Source organism: Rhyacophila brunnea, unplaced genomic scaffold (genome assembly GCF_057557595.1).
Source record: "Rhyacophila brunnea isolate RB1 unplaced genomic scaffold, BYU_Rbru_1.0 scaffold_3, whole genome shotgun sequence".
Taxonomy (NCBI): Eukaryota; Metazoa; Arthropoda; class Insecta; order Trichoptera; family Rhyacophilidae; genus Rhyacophila; species Rhyacophila brunnea.
In genome coordinates this window covers 7,415,521-7,442,968 of record NW_028232965.1, presented here as the reverse complement: position 1 = coordinate 7,442,968, position 27,448 = coordinate 7,415,521, and the positions used below count along the sequence as shown (strand labels likewise).

At 30.5% G+C, this 27,448-nt stretch overlaps 1 protein-coding gene across 1 annotated transcript in view; it reads right to left on the bottom strand.

Moving 5' to 3' along the window:
* sif (guanine nucleotide exchange factor still life) overlaps positions 1-27,448 on the bottom strand; it is a 386,622-nt gene that overhangs the window by 131,663 nt on the left and 227,511 nt on the right. The window contains exon 23 of the mRNA XM_085952659.1: positions 13,263-13,445. Within this exon, the coding sequence (XP_085808785.1) occupies positions 13,263-13,445 (183 nt within the window). The remainder of the gene's footprint in view (positions 1-13,262; positions 13,446-27,448) is intronic.

Genomic DNA, 27,448 nt, shown 5'->3' with positions numbered 1-27,448 from the left:
TAAAACTTTTAAAGACTTTTTCGTGTAATTTTGTCGGAGTTTTATTGTAATTATTATTTATAAATTATTGGTCATATACTATGTATATACGTATTTTTATTTTTTATAGACATCGGTTTTTGTGAAATAATCCTAATTTTATTTACAACGTTGTCAATATAAGAATATTAATAATTATGTAGTATTAGAATCCACAGGAAGAATGAATGAAGATAAATATTGTATTTATTGTTAGTCACTACATTGATTAGTAGATATATATTTATTTGTTATCATTAGAGTGAACATCTGGTGAGTGATAGAATTCTATTTTACAAACATAAAGTAATCTCGTAATAAGTACTTACGTACCTTACTTACCGTACTTGATAATATAATGTCATGAACATTTAAATAACTTTAGATTCTTAAATTGACTAACATATATACAGATTTTTATATATAAATATAAATCACCCCCATTTTTCAATTTATCATATTATGATTTATTGAAATAAAATAAACTTAGGTACAATTTAATCCGCATTCATATTACGTCCGTTTAGATTAAATATTGTCAACCATTGTGTATGCGTAGTAGTAATATATTCATTTTATCACTGGGTTATGTAATATTTAACATAATTGTGTAGGTAATTCATTAAGTATATTATACAGTCTCTGTGCTATAACATTATAATTAGAGTGATATTATTCTAGAAATTTTATTTGTCCGTGCTTAAAGCGAAGTCTCTAACTACCGAGGCACATAGCAAAAAAATACGGAGCTTGTAATTTGAGACATTTTTTAGATAATTTACAATTTAAACGACACGGTGGGTTCGCTGGCAAACTTTAAATGCTTGGACTTGCACACCGTCTGACATGTCCATGCAGAGGGGAAATACAGGATGCCAACCATATCCTCTGGGAATGTCTGAGAATGTGCTCCGAAAGGAAAGAGATGCTTAAGTCGATCCATCCAGCTGTTGGGCCCATCGGGCCATACATCTTGGTTGCTAAAAGGCCAATTATCTTGCTTCTAAAAAAAATGCGGCGTATTACTGCGGACGTGAAGATCTCTTCACATAAGTTTTGCTCTCCGTATGATTAGCTTCGTTTGTTACATATATCTTAAATTCTTTTTATTTTTGTAATTTCCATGTGCTCTTCTCTCCACTTTGCATTAAAGTAAATTCTTTAAACTCAGTCAGAGCTCACTTAGAGCGTAGCAGCCTTAGTCTTTAGTATCTGCTCCCAGTACATTCCCAGTTATACATTAAATAGATGCTTCACATCGTCAATGTAGGGTCCCGTGACACGCTCGATTAAGACCGAGTGTGGTGCGGGGCGGGTTTAGTTTGGAGGAATTAAATAATGTATTTTATTAATAAAAATTAAATATGTATCTGAAAACATTAAAAAGAAAAATATTTTTTATTTTAAGTCAAAGATAAACTGACAATTAAAAAAAAATGTTACAAAATGTGAATTTGTTAAAGGATCCTATCTTATTATCACATATTACTATATGGTCATATTTATTACTAAAATTTAGTTTATTGAGTTTTCTAAAATGTCATGAAGAGCTTTTTGACTAATTCGTAGTTTTAATATTTTCTATTTTTATTGTAAAAAACATGTTTTAATTGTAAGTTTATTTTTGATTTAAAATAATTTTTTTTATCTTTTTAATGTTTTCGGACACATATTTATTAATTAATCCAGTTTAATAAATAGTAAATTATCAAAAAAGGTCTCAAATGGCAAGCTTCGTTTTTTCCGCTAGGTGCTTCTGGTAAGTAGATGATTCGCATTAACTGTTATAAATATACAACTGACTGCTTAGACTATAGTGACTGTCAATTTATCGAGTAATATGAGCCGTATTTTTAGTACTATTCTTATTAGCTTTTAAGATTGAAAAGAAATTGTACTATATTGAATAGTTACAGTCTGGCTAATTTAAAAGTTGAAGGCGGGAAATTATGTAAATAGTGGAAACCGATAGGAGATAAAATATAATTATAATAAAAGTAAGTAATTACTTTCTTATCAGCAAACACGTCAAGTAAACTTTTCTTTAATTAATAGCGTTGCGTCAGTCATCCACTTTGTTTCTAATTAATAGCTTTGAAGAGTTCAACATAAAATGAACAAAAGTAAATTCATTTATGTGACGGAAACGAATGATGGACTTTGTTCATAATTATAAATTACTCAGTTAAACGTACACATTTATCGACTTCTCGTATTATTAGATGTCATTTCATTGATCGTTTTTAATTAGAAAGTTATGTATAATACGCACTAAAGACGTTGAAACGTTCTACACTGAACAACATATATTTTGATAGACATTATTTAATATATTTAATCGTATCTATATTCATTAATTATTACAAAGATTAACTATTAAAATGAATTGTTTCAAATTTAATTTTAAATAAAGCTTCACCAAGTATCAATGTATTTAATATTTCAGTTAAAAATATTATTTCAGTTGAGCGGATAGCGTCTCGGTCTGTATTCAAATCTCGGTTTTCGCGGAAAAAATACCTTTTGTTTTTCAATGTATGTTTGGGCCAACAGTATGGACCTAATAGATTGAGTAAGTGGCTAATACGCATTTCTCGTAAAAACGAAAAAAATGTTAATACAACCTTCTTTCTGCAGATGAATGAAATCTAAATAACAAAAGTTGACGACGCTATAGGCCGAGGCTTAAGCCGCGCGGCCATCGTGGATTGTATCTTAAAATAAAAAAAAAATCGATGTGTGTACTTATGCGTATGGTGTATGTACGCGCGTTAAAATTTATACTCCTTTGGCGTAACAAAACGAAAACAAAACATGTGATAAACTAGATTATTTGACTAGCTCTTAATTATAAGAATATGAGAAAAAGAACCGTTTATTGGAACGCCGTTGGTTTATTTATATACACTTTAACTTATATTACTAAATTATATAATGGTTTCTCGTTGTTTGTATTTTTAAAGTACCAACTGTCACTCAGACATTTAATCGTTTGTTCACGCAAGGAATTGCAAATGGCCGACAATAATAAATAATAAATTGGTTACCTAGGCAACGGAACAATTCTAAACTACAATAGTATACTGTATAATCGTCACGATTGCAGTGTAAAGGTAGTGCGTTCGGCTGATAACCGAACAATCGGTGGTTCGAATCCAATCGAGTGCGTTTTTTTTCGTGTGAAAAAATAAATTATGTGTTACATGTCACACGCCAAAAATACACTCTGATCCGATTTCCCAAACGCACCAAAATAAGTATAACAAAAATATTAAATTAAACGTTTTTAAAATATATGATTTCCGAACATGTCCCGCGGTCTAGATGACTTAGTTATAGGATACGGACGACTCGTAACAATAGTTGAAACTCAGATCCAGGCTAAATATGGAACATCTCGCGTTCTAAAATGCAAACAAGCCACCTATAATGAAAATATGGCTTACTATAAATCAATGTATAATATATTATGTACAATTCAATGTACAATAGTTTTGTTTTTATTACCCAAAATAATTTATGAATGATACCAACTCTTGGTATGATTTTGTAAAATTCGAAGCAGCAATGGGTTAAAAACGTTGGAAAGAATTTTTCAAACATTCTTGAAAAGCTTAGAGTAGGTACTACCAAAAAATAGCCCGAAGGATACAACAAGCTCACCCCGTGTATAAACAGTAGGTGCATTGAATCTCTTTAAAATAGTGTATTGCATTAAGTTTTTGCTCTCCGGAATTTTAATTTGCCATATCAGATGCCACATTGCATAGATTTGGAATCATTCTTCGGTGTCAATTACTTAATTCAAAACTCATATATTGCATCTTACTTTAACTTAAGACTGCCTTTAAAAGAACTGCTGTAGATAGATTTATAATTAAAACATATATTCCCAACAAAACCACCCACTGCAAAATACCTGAACAAAAATGAAGTGAAATCGTAATTTCAAAATGAATATTGATCAACCGATGCAAGTAAGGAAGTAGGAAAGTAAATTTATGTGTCTGATTACAAGTTTTCGAATGAGTGCAAGCTTAGGTTTTGGTTCCGGGCAATTTTATCAAGATTGTGTTTGTTTCAGTTTCAGTGATACCAGATTGTTGGTAATTTTTATTCTAGTGACAAATTTTGAAAATAAAAATCGGGAAAGCAGAAAAAGCAATTTCATCCTCAAATGACTAAATTATGGAGAAAATGGACATTCCTAAGATGCAATCATATTTTCTCATAAATCTTGTAAATTCAGGTAATAGGAATATTTTGTTACAAATTTATGTTCTATAGGCTCACTGAAAAAGTCACATAGGGCTCAGTAAAACTATAAATTTAACTTAAGTTACTACTACTTTGTAGAAGAGAGATTCAGAGACAAAAAATATAGTGTGGTATGGAGAGGTGCATGTTGGGCATAACATGTAAAGAAAATAAACGAAATTATTCGATAAGGAAGTATACAAGATAATACGTGTAATAGAGTTACCCTTAAATGCATGATGGCAACCCTTTAATATGTATATTACTTTTCTATTCAATATTATTATGAATTAGCAGTGGCATCTGTCAATAAAAACTATAACTATTTTGTCAGCACATTTTGTCCTCTGTAGAAAACTGCATATTTTTAAAACAAGTTCATTTAGACAAAAAACATAAAGAATAACACAATTTGTTACTGAAAGCCAATACAATACAATTATTAAGGATTAACTAAAAACTTCAAATAGGAATGATCTGGATACATAGTTTGAAGAAGGGGCAATCGTTAGACAAATCAATTGATATATTAGTACTTAAGTCAGAAACTACTTGTACTAGAGATGTAGTCAGTAATGCCCTTATACGCTTAGACGAAGTGCTACCCTTAGTTATAATAAAAATGCTACTCTCTTCCATTAAGCTCGAATTATAATATGTTGATTCTTCATGTACTCAATGGATTTAATAATTTATTATCCCCTATTTTAAACAGAAAAAAATCAATGAAAACTTTAAACATATGACATGCATATCTTAAGATCTTTAGAGCAGGGAACGTCGTCAGCTCACAAGTTCGAAAACTCAAGAATTTAGAAGCCACTCGTTATAATGTGCTGTACTAACCAGCGCATTATCTATCTATCGCTACGGGATGTCACTAGTTGTAGTACTAAAGAAAATTGATCGAAGGAATAGTTAAGTACCACTGAAATATTTAGAAATGCACCGCACATGACCGAGGAATCAGATCGTAGAGGATTTAGGTCTTTATCCAGCAGTATAATAATGATGATAATTAATAACTCGTAAAATTATATACTATTTTTTATTCTCTATATAATTATAGAATCATTGCAAATAAATGCGACCGCCACTTTAATGTGCTTTTGATCAAAAACAAGTCGGGAATTCTTGATAGTTGCAGTCAATATAACGTTGGACCAACTTTCGTTTACGAATGAATGTTATACATTTGGTTTCTGTAATAATGTATGGTTTCCCAACTAATTATAACAGTATGACATAATGTTTACTTAAAATAATAATTTGAATCAGTGTGGCTGACACGTAAAGCAAAATAAGTCCTTGGGCGAGTACCTACATAATATGGGTATACATAGTGAACTGTATAGTAAGGGTTTCTTGTAGTTTTATCACTTGACATAAAGAAGGACACCTTATACATATCGAATAACTAGGTACAAAAAATGTAAGAACCCAGTAAAAGATGACATGTCTTTACAACGTAAAAGATCTTATGACTATATCATTTTTTTCTTGAATATACAATACCTGAAGTGAACAGACAAGAACTTAGATTAATATATTAAAGCATTTAATATGTATTAAACTTGATTGGAATCTTATAACGAGCCAATTTAATTATAAGATTAATACCATCGATAGAGGGTATTTAATGGAATTTGAATTTAAATTCTAATGGATTTAATGGTTATGTGTGTATGTATATGTGGGTATACGTGTATTATGTAATAGTATAAAACTATTTTATTATAATAATAAAAATATAGAATCTCGTGAGAGATCTTTGTCTGCGATTCTTGATGATAATCATATTAACACAATCACTGCGTACCTTTTCATTAATTTTTAATGACCACATTTAAATAACATGCTAATTGTATCTAATGGCCGTTTAACGAGGACGTCCGCGTCGAACGAATTAAGCTCTTTGATGAGCTTCAGCCTCTCATTTAGTGGATCGACTATGATGTCGGTGTATTGAAAGCACAGGCATTCATCAGTGGTGAACTACATTATATACCTGTATTTATTTATCTGATAATGCAGCGCAACACACACACCATATAGTTGCGCATCGACAAGAATGTTGACAGGTGGTACTGCCACTTGATATTTTTTTCTAGTAATACAAAAATATAATAAACTATTTCTTTTATCAACGAATAGTTCGCAAGATTTGTGAATATAATAATATTATGTATTATATTAATTATTGAAAAAGCACACTAGCGCAAATTTAGTGGTTACAGGTTCAAGTCCTGTAGGGTGTCATATTTTTTTTTAAAAGGGAATTTTTCTAGTGATGAGATGTTTTAAAATGATGTATTTTCAATACTATAACACTGACTGACAAGAGTGGAGGAATCTGCTTGAAACAGCAAAGGTCCATCCTGGGCGGTGTCACTACAGAAGGAAAATATTTATTTATCCCATGATTATGATTCATTTTATCGTTCAACGTTTACAATGATATTCATCTGCTCAGATACAAATTTATGAGAAACCACTTTATCGCGGCAAAGCTAAGTTCGGTGCAAAAATTGAATTGTAAAATAAGCTCTTATTATTGAGTTCGAAATTCCACGCTGCAAAGGCGAGTCACACGTTTTTGATTTGAGTCACCGCATTTTGTTTATTAAAGGAAGAATCTTTCCCGCCGCGAAAACGAAAATTGGCGGAATTTTCGCAGTGCGGCAAGTATTCGATTAAAGATAACGTGATTGAAAATTTTATTAAGACTTTCCTCTCGCCCGTAATCTACATAAACCGAGCGCCCCTCAACTTTCGAGTCGTCGACACTAGCAACTATCCTCAGACGTTTCTAATCCCTCTTTACAAACTGTTTGCAGAATATTTTTCACAATTTTATCGTTGCAACTACAAAACTTATTTAAGTATCTAAAGAAGAAGATGACAAATAGTAATCTCAACGAGGTTTGTAGACGGGTTATTAAATTAATATTGTTCTCTGTATATTTTAAATTGTATATTTAAGTAAGAAATTTGTTATTTAGGTATTTATTATCACCACATTTTATCGTAACGTGCAATTCGGTAGTTGTTAGCTACATATCTGATATTTAAGGTTGAATCAAAATATTATGTTATGTTGGTATATATCTATATATATATATATATATATATATATATATATATATATATATATATGATAAAACAGAATTTCGGTAAGTAAGCAGACGAATTATATAATGACGAGTCAGTTGTGGGTGTTCAAAACTGACGAGAAACGAAAAAACCAGTCTCCATGGACCAAGACTTTAATCCTGGCTTCGGTTTACGACATAATGATGGTCAGACCATAAAAGACAAAAATACAAAACCCACCTGAATGTTCTTAAATATTACCAACACTGAATGCACGTTTTGTTTATGTGACAAACATTAATGCATATTATTATATAGAGTCTATATCTATACAATCCTGAATCTTGTGTATCAATTATTGAATAAAAAAATGTCTAATTAAAAATACTGAATATCCACGATAGCTTAAAATGTAAGATTGTTAGAGAGAATATATAAATGATTTAGTCATACTGTATAACTATAAGCTGTAATCAACCAGTATTTTAGAAGGTTAATAATGTTTAGCTAACCAGACCGCAAGCAGTGTTTCCCAACCTTTTTACACATTCGGACCGGTGAATATAGGATGAATATTTCGGAGACCGTAGAACGCAGAAAAAACTATTATTAATACAGTATTTTGTTAATTTTTAAATTTTATATTATAACAGATAACACAAATAATATATAACGTTACATTGTTAATTGAAATAATCAGAAACCGATCAGTAAATAAATTGTTAATCATAGTACTTCTGGAAGTTTGAAAAATAGTGCGAAATTTTCTGCTGCATTTTTGATAGAAGAGTGATAACCATGGTTTCAATATTGTTTCGGAGAGACAAAGCGCTAAATTGACGTTAATTCGGATTCTTTCTTTCACTTTTTACTAAAGTCATAAATGTTGACGATAATTTAACCAATTTATAACTAAAAATATTTATATTTTATGTCTGGATTGGATACCAAAGCGGCACCAAAAGACAACTCGATTAGTTTCCATTATTTTCTACTATTAACAATTGCGCATCGATTGACGTTTTCCATGAAGAGATTTCTTTTTTGAAAAGAGAATTTGCTTAGAGTATTTGGCATAATATTATTCATTTTAAAATGACGGACAACCATTTGTGGTTTGGCCGACAGTTTCTGTGGACCGACGGTTGAGAAACACTAAATATACACAATGGCGACTGTAAAGAGACCCCTACACATTTTTGGTAAGTATATGAAAGAAAATTCAAAAAACTTATTTTTTTCTAATAGACATTTAGAAATCGATGACGATATTAACAATGTATTGTAAAATAATCTTTATAAAAATAAATATATCGAGACATTTTCTTCCTTCTACGTTTGTTTAAACTGTTTAGATAGTTATAACTATATAAACTATATACATAATTTGAAAATATCTCATGCATATACACACTAGAAAAAATCATTTTTGTAGAATAAAAAATACAACGCCCGGGCCCGACAGGACTTGAACCTGTATCTGTTGGATTCGCGCCAGTATGTTTTACCATTAAACTACGGCCGCCTTAGATAATTATGACGATTTTAACTAGTAGTTGTTACATGAAATGCTTATTGAATTGCGTTATAAGGTTGGCTATCGGTTTTGGTATATTAAATTAAAGTAGGTATGTATCAATTGATTTCTTAATTACTAACCGACGTCGCGGATTACTCCATTATTTAATTGTACTAGTTAATAATTTTAATAAACTATACCTATCTTTTTTATTCAACGAATAAGATACAGGATTTCAGAATGTAACATTCTATATACTGAATATACATAATTTGAAAATATCTCATGCATATAAACACTATAAAAAATCTTTTTGTAGTGTGTATATGCATGAGATGTTTTCAAATGATGTATATTCAGTATATATAATGTTTCATTCCGAAATCTTGTCTTATTCGTTGAATAAAAAAAAAAAGTTTATTGTATAAACTGTGTTAATGTTATCTAAACCGTTAAATCGTCATACCAAGATGGTTAGAATACTTGGTATCCTATTGTTCAGCATTCCTTCAATGAGAAATACCCATTGTAGTCTTTACAACTTACAGCATCTTCCAATCTATTCATACGCATGGAAATTTATTTTATAATGAATGAATGAATCTTTTGGACCAAATGCAAGTTTCGCTGATCTTTAGTTTTAGTTACACGTACCCTACGTTATATGTATTACAATCTTTGAAATTAATTTACAAAGGAAGTAATTAGTTGACCAAGCTGAAGTAATTTCGTATACACGACCATGTTCCCACTTTGCGGGTTTATAATATACACTTGTCTCTTCGTGGTTATTCGTTACAACCGAAGTGTCACGATGGACTCGCGAGGTATTTCATTCATTTTATTAACTCATTAACGGAGAACTAAGCAACTTGGAAATCCAATTACTCCGCCGAGCTTATCTCTTTAGGTGCTTGACACAGTTAAACTGATACGTTTTCACCCCGTCTAAACAATAACGCCTTGAAGATAATATTTTATCGCATTGACGTGAACAAATTAAAAGTTTGAAATTCGCCAAGTCTACGTGATATTTTAATTACTTGTTTGTGATTGTGAAAAATACTTTTTTATCAATTCTAAAGTTGCAAACATTATACACAGTTATTTCAAACTAAAAACCTGTAACCATACATAAATGACCTTTCTTAACTAGCACATAAACCTAAAAAATATGTAAATGCCGTAACAGACCTTTTAACGAGGATCGATTGTTAGTTATATAATTAACTCAATATATGCAAGATCATATAAAATGCTTAAGCTTATCTACGGACAGAGATTTTGATCGAGAAATTTCGTCTCGAGAAATATTCAGAAAATGTGAATCTCAAAAAAATAATTTTATGCAATTTCAAGAATACTCATTTCTCGAGAAATCATCAATGAGATTCTTGAGAAATCAAGAAATTGTTAATAATAAGATTAATAAGTATCGTGAGCCAGGTTAATATTTCCAGATTACTATGGCAATATGAGAGCAAAAGTCAAGACTATATGTTGGAAAATAGAGTCGCAGAATTGTTTCTTACTATATTGCTGAACAGAAACGGCTTTGCCAAAGTAATCGTCAACGTTAATGGAACCAAATACGGCATACAAAGAACAGAAGAATTTATGATGTAATAAAATGCTTCAAAATAGAATTATACTTTCTGCGAATAGGCAGTATCTATCAATTCAATTTATTACAATTTTTAGTCAGAATAAAATTAGCCCACTTTTTCTTATATTTCAGTACCTACACACTTCAGTGGACGACCGTATTTTTAGTGAAGTTAGAATTTAAAAATTTAAGATCGTTTAAGTATTTTTAATAGGATTAGTGAAACGCAATCGGGTTTTTTTTTTGCTTTTATCTAAAAAACCCAATAGACTATAAAACTTATCGGAAAAGCATCAGACCAATGAACAAATATTTTCCAGAAAACTTTTTTCGTTTCTAATGGATAATTTTAAAGTGATTTCGCGTCCTGGTAGCGCTATAAAATTTGTTAAATGTGTGTTAGTAATTTGACCAAGCCGTTAAAGGAGACGAAACTAAGTATATTAGGGATAACGTAATTTTAAAAATAAACGTGATAATATTATCAAAGCGAAAATGACACTTTAACAAAAATGAGTAAGATATAATGGTTAAAATTCTTCAGAATATTTAGTCAGTGATGATAATTCATGACATGATGAAGCTAGAACTGTTTTTTGGTATGATATTTAGTAAAAAATATAATATGACAAAACGAATCTTTGTTAATTACTAATTGCTGTCCTATCACGTTAAAAAATGTCACACTCGTTTGGCTTGTGTGTTTGAAGAATATGATCTTTCAAATAGATTTAAATACTTTTGTATTATTTATCATAAAAATAAATATCATAAAGGCAAAAATAGTAGCAATTGATGTGTACTAAAAGTAAATATTTAGTATAAATCCCTTACATAAATAGTGTGAACTCGTATTGGTTTTTATATCTTGTAGGACGTAGGTAGTGGTATGGAAAAGCTTTGTTTCGACTTTAATTAAATTCACTAATTCGGGGCAATTGAATATTAGATATATTTCACTTTTCACACAGTTACAGAACATTTGTGCTAATAGAGGTAACATTAACATAGGTAAACGTTTATTAAATTAGTTTTTTTTGGCGAACTTAAATTTATTTACTTTATGCACTAACTTTCGTCGGAGTTGATAACTATTTTTTTTAAATTTAATATCGGATGGAAGATATGGCGCGTCTAGGCAGTCAAGGGTTAGTTGCCAATTACTGACTATTATCTTTTTCTTCCAGCCACGCGAGGGTAGAAGTAAATGTATTTATTCTGTTTCAAAATTCGTTAATTTGTTCTGTTGTACGTTTATAAGTTATAAATATTATTACGAGTTAAATAAGTATTACCACGATTCTGTCGATTACAAGATTTTTGATGAGAAATTTAGACATTTACATAAATAACGTTAACCCTTTGTTGCCCAGTGGTTTCACTGTGAAACCACCCACTATTATTTTTGTGCTGCCATTGCCATCTAGTTTTGAGTAGCCACATTTTTTATAATGATAAATTAAAAAGTCATCTATGTATTAAAAATAAAGTTCACGATGTAAAAACCGTTACAACAGATTTATACCTAACTGATTTTAACGAATTTAGATATTTTGAGTGCAGTCACATTAGAGATTTCAAGCAAAATTACACTATTTTTAAAACATCAAAATATAGTCTTTCTAAGTATTGTTTATATCGTCACTGTTCTGGCAGAAAACACTAATTCGAAAAAATGACATATTGAGTTAGTACCAAAATGTTCCTTATTTCAAACTTTACCGTCTGGAAACCTTCTTAATAAATAAACAGTCTTTATTTTAAAGTCACCCTTTTTACGATTACTTAATAAACTCACATGATAGACCATTATTTCAAATATTTTAACAACTTCAAAGTCAAACTACTCAAAACTAGTATTCTCCAGTTAGTGTGTTCTGCCAGAACAGAGACGATATTATGTAGTCGTAATATAAAGTATTATATAATTCATTAAAAGTCCTTTCAGTTTATAATATGTTAAATTATATAAAATTATTTGGTATTTTCAATGTGTTGAATATCTGTTTTTTTTGTTCTAGTTGCCCATTGGTTAATACGTAACTCTAAAAACTAAACTAAGTATACGTATTTAATTGATTAGTAGATAACCTTGTTAGATGACAATCCCAATTATCCTGGTGGATTTACTAAATGATAGAATGATAGTTTGACTCAACATTATATTTTTTGTAATGAAAACAAAACTAACTTAATATTATATCGATATATTAGTTATATTATAAGGAATCAACTTAAATGAATGTAAACGAAATAATGGCGTTCGAAAAATGTGCAAAATCATTTCAATGTTAAAGTAAATATGTTAATTTTCTATTTAGTTCAAATAAACTTAAAAATGCACTATCAAATTTTACAGTTTAACAAATAACCAACCCAGATATTTCCGTTTATAATTGAATTAGTCATTAATCCTAGGAAAGGTTATTCGATTTTATGTTCGATTTTTTTATTTAATTATAGAGAAAAGACATTATTTATAAATCGAATGCCATTATTAACTCAAAACCTTGAAATTTTGAGTTATTTCCCTATAGAACTAGGGTATTGATATGCTATGGAAGCTATGCGAAAATAAAAACGATTATTGATCATGTTATTATGTTATTACTTTAAGTAATATTTAAGAAAATATCAAGAGCTATTAAAATGTTTTAACAATACAGTATCTTCACGTGTCCATTAAAACATACATTCGATGAGGCTTAAAATGAGTACAGCACCATCTTGTTTGAATGACAGTAACTGGAGAAGAAGTAAAATTCTTACCTTGGGGTTAGGAAGTTCCCCGCTTTGCAAGCTGGCCATGTAGCACCGTAGGCGAAACTGTTCGCAGTGCAGCCGTTCCAGGTTCTCCTCCCATTGAACCACCTGCGCCGTCATCTGCTGTCTAGCCTCCGCGTCCCCCACCACGCTCTGCTGCAGCTCAGCCATGTGCTTCAATTTGTGATCCTGGAAAAAACGAAAATAAAACAAGATTTCAATATATTTTGTCTTCAAAACACTATCACTTGTATAATGTTAGACGCAAAGATTTCTGGATTAATAAAGATATTTTGATAGTGATTCGCGAATGTTTTAGTATATAACTGTAACTGTAATATATTATATACAGTAAGTCCTCTATTTACGTGATTAATTTGTTCCTGAATGGGTATTGCAATATAGTAATAGTTGTGTCGTCAAAATTTTTTATGATTACATTATTCTCTAATCTTTAAGATGTCAACATCGTGTGCTTCATGGATAACCTCCACTACTCTCAAAGGTTGTGATATTTGTATTCGTTCCTTCCCTCACAGTCGTTTCCTCGTGTCAAGCTTATCAGGCACCATTAACGAGGGGTGCAAGACTAGACAATGCAGTCTCAAAGACGCAGAAATTTTCAGTGACGAAATGAGTGAAAAGTGACGTATTCGAAATTTTATTTTTCTTTTATTTTGTTTAAATTTTTATTATATTAATAACCTCTCTGGTGAGGGTAATATTTGTTATAATGTAAATCTTAGTTTATGAACGTGTTGAATTTAGATTTGTTATGTCCACATTGTTTTATTTTCTTAAATAAATAAATAATGTGCTACCCCTATGCAACGCATGACCTACCTACCCCCATAAGAAGTAACTGCCAAGAATGATTTTAGTGCGATGAAGAATGTTTCATGGTCAAGTATTGTAATAAAAAAAATAGTATGAGTTCATAGTTTTTGGGTATGTTATACTCCAAATATTATTCCAAAAATTACACATATAAGAATGACCAAACTTTGTTATTGTAATGTAAAAAAAAATACAAACCATGTAATAAATGTTTGGTCTCGTATACATAAAAGGTTTTCATCCTAATAGAGTGTGAAAATGTTCAACTGAATACAATAATTGGAGAGACCACTGTACCTAAATATAGCGAATATTATACTCTAACGTGGCCATTTCTAAGATAAACCCTTAGGGTCTAGTCTTGTCCAATTATGAGGTTTTGTAGCGGCGTGTGATTAGTTGTTTGAAGATGGTTATGATTATCTTCAAGATCTGAAAGGACGTAAAGTACGGGAAAGGTGGGCGGAGATACATTGAAGTCGGTACTATAATTGGATCGATATATTCATTGAATAATAATAAATAGAACGACCTTTTAAACAGTTAAAAAATATCTACGAATAAAAATTGGCAACCTACTTTATAATAGGAAAAAAATATTTGTATTAATAATAATATGTTTCTGAGATATATTATACATTTAAGTATCATTGCGTAGACGTAGTGACGATTATATTATTAATAAATTCAATAAAGTAGTTTTTTTATTCGATAGGTATTTTGGTAAATATGCTATTAAAATAGTATACAATAAAATAACGGTATATGGCTAGATTACTCTGATAGACATGGTTTAAACATTTAAATTATAAAAAAGTCTACTCTTGGCTAACAGTAATTTTCCAAAACTTATTCATTCATTCATCATCAACCGGAGTCGATTCGATGCTGAACGAAGACCTATCCCAGGTCATTTTGTTCTTCCCAACATAAAATTCATCTAACATCTAACAGTGAACATTCAGCATGTCGTTGTAATTCTTTAGTTCTACTGTATGACTGTATTTTTTCAGTAATTATTCACCCACAGAACAGCACTTTTGTCCCATTTATACAGTTTCACCATTGACGACATCTCACAATATACTCTTATCTGCCTTCATATTTATTGGTTTCTTTTGTAGTTTTTCCAAGTTCTCTATGGCTACCTTTCTCACACGTTGTAAGAAATTTCGTTATAATGAGTTAATAAACATTTTGATATCCAAAATATAAGTAATAGTTGTTTTTGTTTTTTTTTTTAATACTGAATTAGTGATTGTTAGAGTGAATAAGTAAGAAGATCTCGTCTCTTTTTGTAAGCAGTGATTATTTTTATAGTCTTCATGGTGTGATAATCGAAATAGCTATCGAATGAAAAATATTTTGTGAAACTTAAAGTAAATATTTAGTAATGCATACAAATAATCATTAATTATTGAAAAATGAAAAACGTCACAAATTATTTACCCAAATATGATATCATGGGTAGATCTATAAATTCGTTTCTATATTTCAATAATGGTTGTTTTTATTTAAAATAAATATGAGACCATCAATAAGTTAGTATTTTTCGGAATCAATTTCTGTTTTCTGATAATTATAACATAATATTTGGATTGGTAATAGGTAATATTAGTTATGTGCAAATATCAATTTGTTAGATTGATGGCAAACAGAACGCATCGTTTGCAACTTTGTTTTGATTGAGGTCAATCAGATATTTAAGGCAAAATATTTAAAGGATGTTACGTATAACTAAACTAGCACAAGGCCGTTTAGAAAAAATAACAAATGTGTAGGTAAATTGTTAAGTATAGTATAAGTAGATAATGGTAAATTCATAATAACGCTCTAGCATAACAAAACGTTATAAACAGTAAAATTTAAAAATGGAGCGAACATTAGTTAATAGTCACATTTAATTTTTTAAATCAACATTATACGCGTATATGGGTCTAATGTATAATCTAATGCATACACCTAATGGATGAATAAATGGGAAATAATTGAACATCGTAAAAATATATTAAGAGACAATATGAAAACCATCCTTGTTCAAATCGATGCCTGTCCGATGTCCGTGTCGAAATTTAGAGGTTGTTAAATTTGGAAATATAATTTGAAACATGTTATTTATTCCACTAGACAACGGACTGGAAAGTATATGATATTCGCTCCAGGGAACTCTTGTGATTCGCGCCTTTTATTTATTTTTGAATTTCCAGTTTCTATTTAACATAATTTAATTATCGTAATTCCAAACTATTATCATTGATATGTTTGATATATTTTGTATGATTGAAAATTTGTTGGAGACACTACTTTTATGGTACCTACTTAATTTTTTACCTAAGTAAATTGGGAAAAGCCGCACAAAACGAAAAACTTCAAAATAGTACTAACAGGATCCGAATACACACTAGAGAGACTTTATTAAATAAAAGAAAAATGCATAAAACTGTATGAATTCTAATCCAAAATTTTTATGAGATTTGGATTTTTCCCATGTGTCCCATTGTAGAAAACCCAATCTATCCTACTGTGGCCATGGTAATGCAGCCTTTTCTAAAACTGTGGATTCATTCCCGCAGCTTGCAAAAATTAATTTTTTCAATGTGTGTTTTTAGTTCAAGAACTTACTAAGGTGGGCGAATGACTAACAACCATTCCATGTGAAAACGTTTTTTAATTTAATTTGTACTCGATGTGTAAAAACTGCAATGAAATGGAAATTCCCGTCATTCACGACTCCAGAATACGACAATGGGAACGACGCGATCAAACGCCAGGAAAGACTTGCGCGACGTAAAATAGTGTTTTGTATTGACTAGTGGGTATCAAAAACTCAATTTTGACAAAATCAGCCGCAGAACGATTGAAAGAATATCACGAAAGAAAACGTGCGAATGCAACTTCTTAATAAAAAAACTCCCAAAAGTGGCCAGCAAATGCACAGCAAAACAAAAACAAAAAAAAAAATATATCAGTCTGGCTTGCGTCACACTTATGTTTTGTATAGCGATAAACTACCATAAATAAATATATTATGTAAAATATTATCAAATATAAAAATTATCCATCTTAATAAACTGTTATTAAGTGTATCTTCACTGGTATAAATGAAGTGTTTTCCTGCACACAATAGTGCAGTACAACAATCATAACCAAAGGTAATTAATTAGATCACTTTTATTTTAATTTAAAAAAAAAATACAATCGTTTTAATTTCTATAAATTTTTCCAAAAATATTGTACCTGTTTAATAATTAATTCTTCATATTTAAATTTATAAATCTGTATTATGGTAATGGCTTTACAAAGATTAAAAGTACAGCACGCTGGGATAATAATTCAAAGTTATTCACGCATGTATTATTTGCTCGCAAACCATTACGCTATTGAAACATACATAAGTAAAGAAGTAGTTGCAAAGTCTCACAACAGAGGGGCTTAAAAGTTGAACGTCTGTGAGAGTGGCAAATAAATTCAGGCAATGGCGTCTGTATTGACATACGAAAACTTTGTTGAGAGTTATTTACACATCAAAGAGACGAGTGATTCGCAAAATTGCCACCAGGGGACAAGACTGGCCCCATATGAATCATCTTATTTTGGACAAGGGGTATTTTAGAGTTATTTTTGAACTAACGCATTTAGGTGCGTTATTTCAGAATGTTTATTTTAACCCTGTATGATGATCAGCGGTACCAATTGAAAGGCTTTCTTAGCTTGCAAAATACGCATCTAGCATATATAGCGTTAAATCTAGCGTTTTTTGATACGATCAGTCTTAAATTTTCCAACAAAAAGCTATAAAATTGCACCAGATTTGCTTAAAAATCAATGTGCTGACCTTTTTACATACTATCTTACCAATAAACCAACACTTCAGCTATATTATATACCTACTAGAAAAAAATCTTTAAGAAAAATACGACGTCCAACGGGACATGAACCCATATCCACTATCCACTGGATTCGCGCCACTGTGCTTTATTAATTAAGCCAAATGCATCCAATCTAATGATGCCGAATCTCTGGGGGCGCAGGTTCAAATCCTGCTGGGCAACATTTCAAATTATGTATGTTCAATAACAGAATGTTAAAATCTTTAATAATAGCAAGTGCAAGTTATCACAAGTTTTTTGAATGATCCTGACACCAGTTAGGAATCAAAGTATTTCAATAGTTTGATTTAAAATACAAAAACCGATTGCCGATAAGTAACGCAATTTAGAAAGGGCATCAGACAGTATTGTAAAAACTATTAGTTAAATTCATCGCAATTAGATAGGACATGAATAGCTTAGTGGTAAAAGCATATGCACTCACGATGGCCACGTGGCTTAAGCGCCGGTCTATAGTGTCGAAGGTCCCAGGTTCGAATCCTGGGTCTGGCAAGTACACATATTGTTTTTCAATTTGTGTATGAGTTAGAGTATGGAACTAATAGGTTGAGCAAGTGGCTGACATCCATTTCTCGTAAAATCAAAATCTGTCAATACAAACCTCCACTCTGTGGAGGCCCATATGATCATATTAGGATCGGACATGGTCAAAAGAAAAAAATTATATGAGCGCAAATCCCGGGAGCGCAGGTTCGAACTTGCTGGGTGCCGTATTTTTTTTAAAAGATTTTTTCTAGTGGTTATATATTTCTCAGAAGTGTTTTTAAATTATGTATGTTTTATAATTATTAACTAAAATAATACCGCTTATAAGGTTTCCATAGGATTATAAATAATGATTAAGAGGTATCGGCACGTTTTAATCATGCATGAAAATTTTACTTTTTCGACGAGGTAAAGAACAAATCTTATGATGCATTTATAGACCAAACGACGTAAGTATAAAAAATCGTATTCAAATTAGATATAGAAAAATTAACTAGGATAAAGTATAACTATAGATCCATGTAACTTTAAAAGGATTTTGAATATAACACCAATAATGTCAAATACAAAAACCGTATCGAAAAATTCTCTATTTCGATTAAACGTCACTATAAATGTAACCGCATATTGCTGGCCAAATATACATATTCCTTAATTAAACAGTATGGTCGTTAATTACTAAGGATGGTGAAGAAAATGATTTAAGGTTCCACCAAACAAAAATAATTGGGAGTTGCTGGTCTATTTATAGTTCAAACTCTTTGTTCATAGCGGTAGTAATTATCAAGGAATATATTATTACGCTTATCGTCGAATATATATAATTTACTTACACGTTTCTCAACGGGTTAATCGGAAGGCTTTTGGGGGCATCTATTCATTGTCACTTGTTGCCATAAAATAAAACTATGCTCAAAGCAAATAATTCGACCATTAGTCATTGAGATCCATGTATCGGTTTCGATTCATTTGTAAGTTTATTATTGTTAAAACAATAGAAAACTCGGTGGAAAGTGTGGTGATAACGCTAATTGCTTTTGTTTTCAAGTCTACTCTGGTGGGCGATAAAATTGGCGAAAGTGGCAAAGGTTCTTTTGTTTGGCAACTGGAATACTGCTGTGTCATTTAATAGCTTCCACATGTTGTGGCCGAAACGATCGTCTATTAATGCAGCGATGGAAAACATTTATTCACTCAGTCAATATTATTAGGGGAAAAAAACTTTCAAACATAAATGATACTGAAGATCGGTTCGATATAAACAAAAATGATTTAAAGATTTTTCTAATGGATTTAAGTTTTGTACTATTCCATTTGAGTCGTTTCTGGCGACCTGGGTTTCGCCTTTCGGCATCTTCAAATACTATGTACATTAGTTAATACTTTCAATACGTTACCATTGTTCCCAGAATGGACGATTTTATACCGCTTGAGTATAGTATTTTTATTGTTTAAACCATCGAAATTCAAATTCCAGTAAGTACCTTTGGTCAATAATATTAATAATATAAATTTTTATTTTCTAGAAAATTTATAGATTAACAAAAAAACTGTGGCTATTGAATTATACAAACAGAGAATTAATTAAATAATGTTTTTTTAGGGGTTCAATAATTGTTTTGTCAGTTTATCTTTAAATATAAAAACTTATTTACTTTTTCTGTTACTTAAATGATTAATTAAAATAATTTGAAATATAAATAAACAATAAAATGTTTTAAATTACATTCTATGTATTACGTTGCTATATCATAAGAATCACTACACTCCCTTCTACAATCCTAAGACATATTATGGTCGAGTACAGAATAAATACTGCGAATGGATGTGTTTTGATCGACTGTGTGGATCTGACAGATATGGCGGTAAGTTTCACGCCGGATTGTTGAGCCAATTAACAAAGGTGTACATATTTTATGAACTAATCGTTTAATAATTTAAACCTGAAAGGAATTTAATACATTTTCTATAAAAGAATAGAAATAATATATACCTTTTAAACGTTTTTGTATGTTGTTGAATGAAAATGAATTAATAATAGAAACCTAATTTAGTAGTAGACTAGATATGTTGTACCTGTAGGCTTTGTGAAGCTAACAAATGTATTCATTGACATTCAAATCTGTATTCATTGAATTCTGTAATTGTTACTTTAATAATTCTGGAGAGCTCTATTTTAAAATAGTAAAATATTTACACTTACAGAGTTTAAACATTTAAAAATATTATTGGTCGACTATTTTGATTCCAATATTATGCCATTATAAATAATATAAATGAAACGTTTTAAAATAATTTTTTTTGAAATATTAATGTAATGTATTTCAATCATATATGTATTAATAATGTGCGAGGATCGGTTAAAAAAATTGTATTGTCGAACCTCATGCATTTGCACCTAGATTGAAATAAGACATATCACAATAGAGACAGTGTTGAACTAGCATGGTCGATCCACAGGTCTAAGGAAAATAATAAAAAAAAAATATATAGTGTACTCTATAATGCATCATATTATCCTACTTTAGTGATTAAATTATTACATATTATTATGTTTCTGCTTGATGGAATTATTTTGAAAAACGAATAAAAGAGATTCAGCATAGATTGTAGTTAATTAATAATAATTTATCATATTACTCGTATGTCTTTAATTTGGTATTTAATATAGGTATATATGCGGAATTATTATGTAGAAATTTACTAGTAGTTTTTAAATTTTGAAGCGTTTAACAAAAATTAACGCAATTTTTTAATTTCGTCGTAATAAGATAACGCACATGATTAATTATTAGTAAAGCACATTGGCCAAAATCGAGTGGATACGAGTTCGACTCCAGTCAATATTCTTAAATCTTTGAATTATTCGTTGAATAAAAAAAATAGTTTATTAAATTATTAGCACGTGCAAGTGGGTTATAACTAAAAATTTGAGTGATCCTGACGCCGGTTAGTAAATAAAATAATTGATACCTTCAATATTAAAACACAAACGCCGATTGTCAAAAATAACGTAATTTATTAGGAAGAAGTATCAAAACTTTACATTTGATTTTGTGTACCTAATCAATATTATAAATATTTTTGTCAATGTTATGAGGTATGGTGTAGAAAAAAATGTATGTCATAATAATTGAGTATAAGGGATGAGAAATTTTATGAAATATTGTCAAAATAAATGGATGTAGGTATGTTTATCAAATACATATTGTTTTATATTTTATTATTATTTAGTTAAAATGTTAAACATCACTCCATGATTGCCTCCAAATATGTGACGTAAATAAAAACTATAATGAAATATCAGGTATCCATGTCACGGAAAATGTCAGGAAAAGAGAAGACGAGAAAATATAACGAAAAGGTCTCATCGTTATGTGAGATGAAAAAGATAAAATTGAAAGAATAATGTCAACATCGAAGGCAGCCCGTGGGCCGAGCTGTCCGGGGGCCCATTACATTGTGCACGGACATATATTTTTTGTATGTCCTTAACATTTTTTAACGGCGAGGCGCGAGCTTTGTGACTCGGGAAATCCTTTTGCAAATGACATTCTAGAGCTTTTGGACGGGGTACAGCGATGACTTTCAGATGACCGGTTGTATTTCAAAAGCACCCACTTCTTTTGTTTAAAAACGGTACCAGTATTGTTTTTTATTATTATTTCCAGTGCTTATACAATTAGCTAACGGGGGTTGGACGTGCATATGCTTGTTTGAGCTTTTGACTACTAAACAAAAAGTTACGATAATACGATTAGCAAATATAGTAGTAAAATACTTGAATAATAAGTAAAACTTGTCTATTTATTTGTATGCATGAACACAAAATCAGACTTTTAGAAAAAGGTATAATGCTCCGTCTTCATAATTGCCCAACCATGGCAAATGGGTGCGGTCACAATTATTATTGTGAAAAGAGCGACATTCGCATTGTGTGGACCATGATCGACAAATATTTTCCGTATTTCGATACAGTATCGGTGTTTCTATCTAAACCAAAAGGCGCTAATATTTGCCTCACTTGGACTATTGTAAAGAGGGAGCATTAAACCTTTAGAGGTATTGCTAGAACCTCAATGCATGGCAGTGCATTTTAATTGAATTGGTAGAAGGCATAATCGCTCATTGGTTTGGATTGCGATCTCAGTAATACATGCTATATTCACTATATATAATATTATATATTGCGTTTGTGAGCTCTATGTAATTCTGTAACGTATGATGAAAAAGTATTGTTGCATTGACAAGCGGCTCTCAAATTAATAATAGTTATAATATTTATGTTTGTATCCAGAGCATGGACCTTATAAGTTGAGCAAGTGGCTAACATTCATTGGTCGTAAAAAAATATTAAGGAACCTGTTCATCACGTGGCTAAGATCCACATTAGACTATAGAACCAATGAGAAAAAATATACCATATTAAGCAACTAATTATTATTACGATTAAACTATTGTAACATGAAATTTTGATATAAAAATTTGACTTCAATAATTAATACGTTTTGTTTATTTTAAGTCACATAAAGTGTATTATAATTAATCATAATGAGCTTTCAATTCAGGGAATGTATTTCAAGTTTTAGTGTGTTTGCTCTAGTTTGAGATGGCAGTAACTTAACAGACCATTTATATTACTATTGATTGTATACTATTCGTTTATCCTCTATTCAGATAGTAGGAACAGACGAAAAGAAAGGCAGACCATTAGGAACATCCATTATCTAAATAAAGATGGGTACACATATTGATTGAAAGAAATGACGCGTGAATATAACCCAGCTGGCGGGATTGGAATCTGAACCCTCAGATATAACCCACCCAGAGAACACCATTTTATTACCGAGAATTTACCTTTTCTACTGTTATTTGACTTATTTAAATTATGACACTGTAGGTTAACCGGAAACATACATATAAATGAAATCACATATATCACATTACTCTATGGTGTTTGAGAGAAAATGTACTACAAACTACAACATACATCGATCCTGTTGAAAATTATTTAAAGATTTGATCCACGTTGTGTCTGAGTATGCTTTTTAATCCCGAAAAGTGTTTTAACTAAAACATTTCTTTTTACCGGTTCATTGGTTATACTTTTATGTAGGTAATAGAGTATTACATTCTCAAATCTTTTATCTTATTTGTTGAATAAGAGAGATACAGTTTATTGAATTATTAACAAGTTTAAGTAGGTACGTTATATCCCTGACGTCAATTAGTAATTTAGGAATTAATTGATGCCTTAATTTAATATACAAAACCGATAACCAACATTGTAACGCAATTTGATAAGCGTTTCATGTACGAACTACAAGTTAAAATTGTCGTAATTAAGTAGGATACCCTTAGTTTAAATGCAAAGGGAGGGGAATAGTGGAGAGAGCTAAAAGAGGCCTTCATACAGCAGTGTATCGACCCCGGCTGATGATGATGATTTATTTATATGAAATATCAATATTGTACTGCTATGGTGGATTCACTACCAAGCTCCATGGGCTTGAATTTGTTTACCAGCCAACATGTCCATGTGGCGGAGAACCACAGGATGCAAACCATACCCTCTGGGAATGTCCGAGAATGTGCTCCGGGAGGGAAGAGATGCTTGTGTGGTCCAACCAGCTGTTGAGCCCATCGGGCCGTCCGACCTGGCGGCCGCAAAGGATAATTATATTGCATTTTAATAAAATGCGGTGTCTTATAGATCTCTTCACATAGTTTTTGTATGTCCGTATTATTTAGCTAGGTTTTTGTATTATATATTATATTTATAGGCGTGTCTTTAGCAGTGACCGAGTTGTGGTAATTAACTAGTCAGCAATGAATGAGATTAAATCAACTCAGTAAACGCAGTCCAAGCTCACTTGAGAGCGTGACGACCTCAGTATTGGGTATCTGCTTCTGAGATATTATCATTCGTGCTGATCCTTCAGACCAGACGTATGGCCTCGTGATACGCTTGATTAAGACCAAGTGTGGTGATGGGTGGGTTGGTTTGGAGGGGTCTATATTTGTCTTGTCAAATTATATTAAAATATACTGAGCATAATAAATTATTATAAGTATTATCGAATAATAAAATACGTTGGAAAACAAAAAAATGCTTTGCACGATTTCTTATAAATAAATTCTTGTCTCAAATTTATCATTATTTTATTTATGCAAGCCTACTTATACTTATCTGAAATAATAAAACAATTTAAAAAGTTCTCAAGTATTGTGTTCAAAACGAGATGTTAGGCAGTTGGAGGCTTTGTTTGTAAAAAAAACATGCCTCGTTAAAAAGTAAGAAAAGAAAGGAATAAATGTCACAACAGAGGAAAGTAACATCAAAGCTTCGGAAACCGTAAAAGATATTCTGTTGTTCAACACTTTTATTCATCGAACAAACACTTCTTAATTAGTAAAAAGAAAATAATACTCTCTGCTTGATTTATGATTCATTTTCAATATATTGAAAGGTGTTTGTTGTGTTTAAAAATGTAAGAAATATAAATATAATACATATTATATCTACACTAGTTCAATTTTTAATTTCAATATAGGTATTTATTTATTACGAGAATACAGAAATGAAAAAGGCGAGACTGCATTGAATTGGGCATGTGAATATAATACCGGACAAGTTACTAACAAGGCGTATTACTTTGTATTTCGTATACATCCCTTAATGACAAGAAGACACCTGGATGATCGAAACTAATTGGATATATTCCGCCACTGGGTCAAGATAGTGACAGAAAATAATAGATAATCCAGGATTGCAAAAGATAAACCTTATGAATAACAGTCCATCAATTTAGTTAAACATGCCATATTTTGAAAAATTGTAAATTGCATTGGAAAACAGTTAGGTAATTTAGATATAAACATAAAGGACCCAACTAACGTTTTTAGGTATTTTTAGTTATGAATGGTAATTAGTCCTAAATATCCCGAATTTCAATTTGCTAAAGAGTTCCAAGTTGCATTCGGTGTAGTTCCCATTTTATTTACCTACATTATTTTTCTTTTGTTTAACAGAGAGATATTTTAAACGTCTAAATTTCTGTTATGAAGAAATAACCAACTGCAAAGTATCTGTCATAGTCAGTATCAAAGTATCAGAAAAGGCAAGAGGTCAAGGTTTCTTTGATGTACTCTATCTTTACCTTAAGTCATTTTGCTTAGGTTACTAAAGATATGCAAATATTTATTTGCAGTTTGATATTTTATTATAAATAAATAGTTTACGACTTTGAAAGTAATATGGAATAATAAAAAAGAGAATCACCTGTTGATTCCTTTATGCAAAATAGTTTCTTGTGATATTTCTATGGAAAATGTTATATACTTAGTGAAAAGGGACCAACTATATTAATCATAAAGTATCTAAAAACATGTACATGTTGAAGATCAATATCTCCATTCAGCATTTTTTAGGTTGGGTTCAGTTGTTTATCTTAATTCAATTGACTGTCACGCAAATTAGATTCATAATTTATGAAAGTAGATAGATAGATATTGATCAATATTTTTATTTTATTTTTATAATTATATTTCACAGTAGATATCTACCTAAAGATTAATTGTATTTCTTTTTTTACGGAGGGGAGTAATACTTAGTATATGAAAGATACTGCATTATTATAATTTGAAAAGAAAAGAATATAATATATTGAAAGCGTTGATTTAAATTTTATATTATTTTACAACACCCACAGACATCATATTATTATTAAATGTCACATACAAGAAAATAATGCCTTCCGAGTTACAATGCATTTTGTTAATTAAATACCGTTGTATCAAATGTAACACCAATCTCTCAAAACCTGTCACATACATGAACATTCATAATACATATAATTAATTAATTAATTAAATACATAACATTTAATTTATGACATTGGATGTGTACTACTTCTGAGCGTTAAATTCGAATGATAATTAAATTTATTAAAGCGTTTGCTCGAGTGTAGGTAGGTACTGAATTATTGCTTTCCGTTTCATAAATTTTCTAACTCGAATCATTTTATCAGACGTAATTTAACTTCTGATCTTCTATAATTCTACACAAACTAATATATTACTTATCTTCAATCTTCTTATTCATAGTATCGGGTTGTCAATGGTTACAGGGTGTCCTTTAGAAGGTCGAAAAGGTGACACCATTTCATAATCTCATTGAAATAGCATTTTAATTCACATGCCTTAGAAAATACGTGTTATATGCTTAGAGTTTTGTTATACTCGCAGGCTTAGTCATCAGAGAACTCCATTATTATTATCCTTTCCAGTGTTGCCAACCGTGAATATCGGAAAAAATATGTAAAAAGTACTAAAATTTCGATATTTCCGTTCGATAAATTGGTGCAAAGTACTATAATTTCGCAATATAAGAAGATTTGGAGAACTGGAAAAAAATTGCTCGAAAACGTAAAAAAATCTCTTGACTTTGGTTTAAAATGAGATTTCTTGAATTTCTTCGATAAGCATTTAAAAGAGGTACCTCCTAAATAAAAAGGGGACTTGGAGTTTCTCAAATTCTCCGTTATTTTTTTCTGAGAAAAAAAAAACCTATACATTTTCAACCAGATGATAACGCGTACTATATTTTTACTCCAAATACTATAATTTTGGAGGCTCTGTACTATAATTACACTTTGAAAAGATGGGAACACTGATTAGTGCGCTTCTCGTATTCACTACTCGAGACTGAATCCGAGTGTTAAACATTTATGCCTGAAGACTTATAATTTTGAGAAGTTTTTTGTTGTTGTCAGTATGCACTTTCCTAATTTGTATTTCCTCTAGATATTCAAACGATTGACTCTTGAGAAATAACAACTAAGACCTTCTTTAATGAATCTCCTGGTAGAAGCTGGCAGCCATCAAGTCTTTAGAGGTAAAATTAATAAATCACGTTTTACAAACCGTTTTCACAATCTTTACTCATAATATTTACAAGATAAAAAGAACTTTTTATAT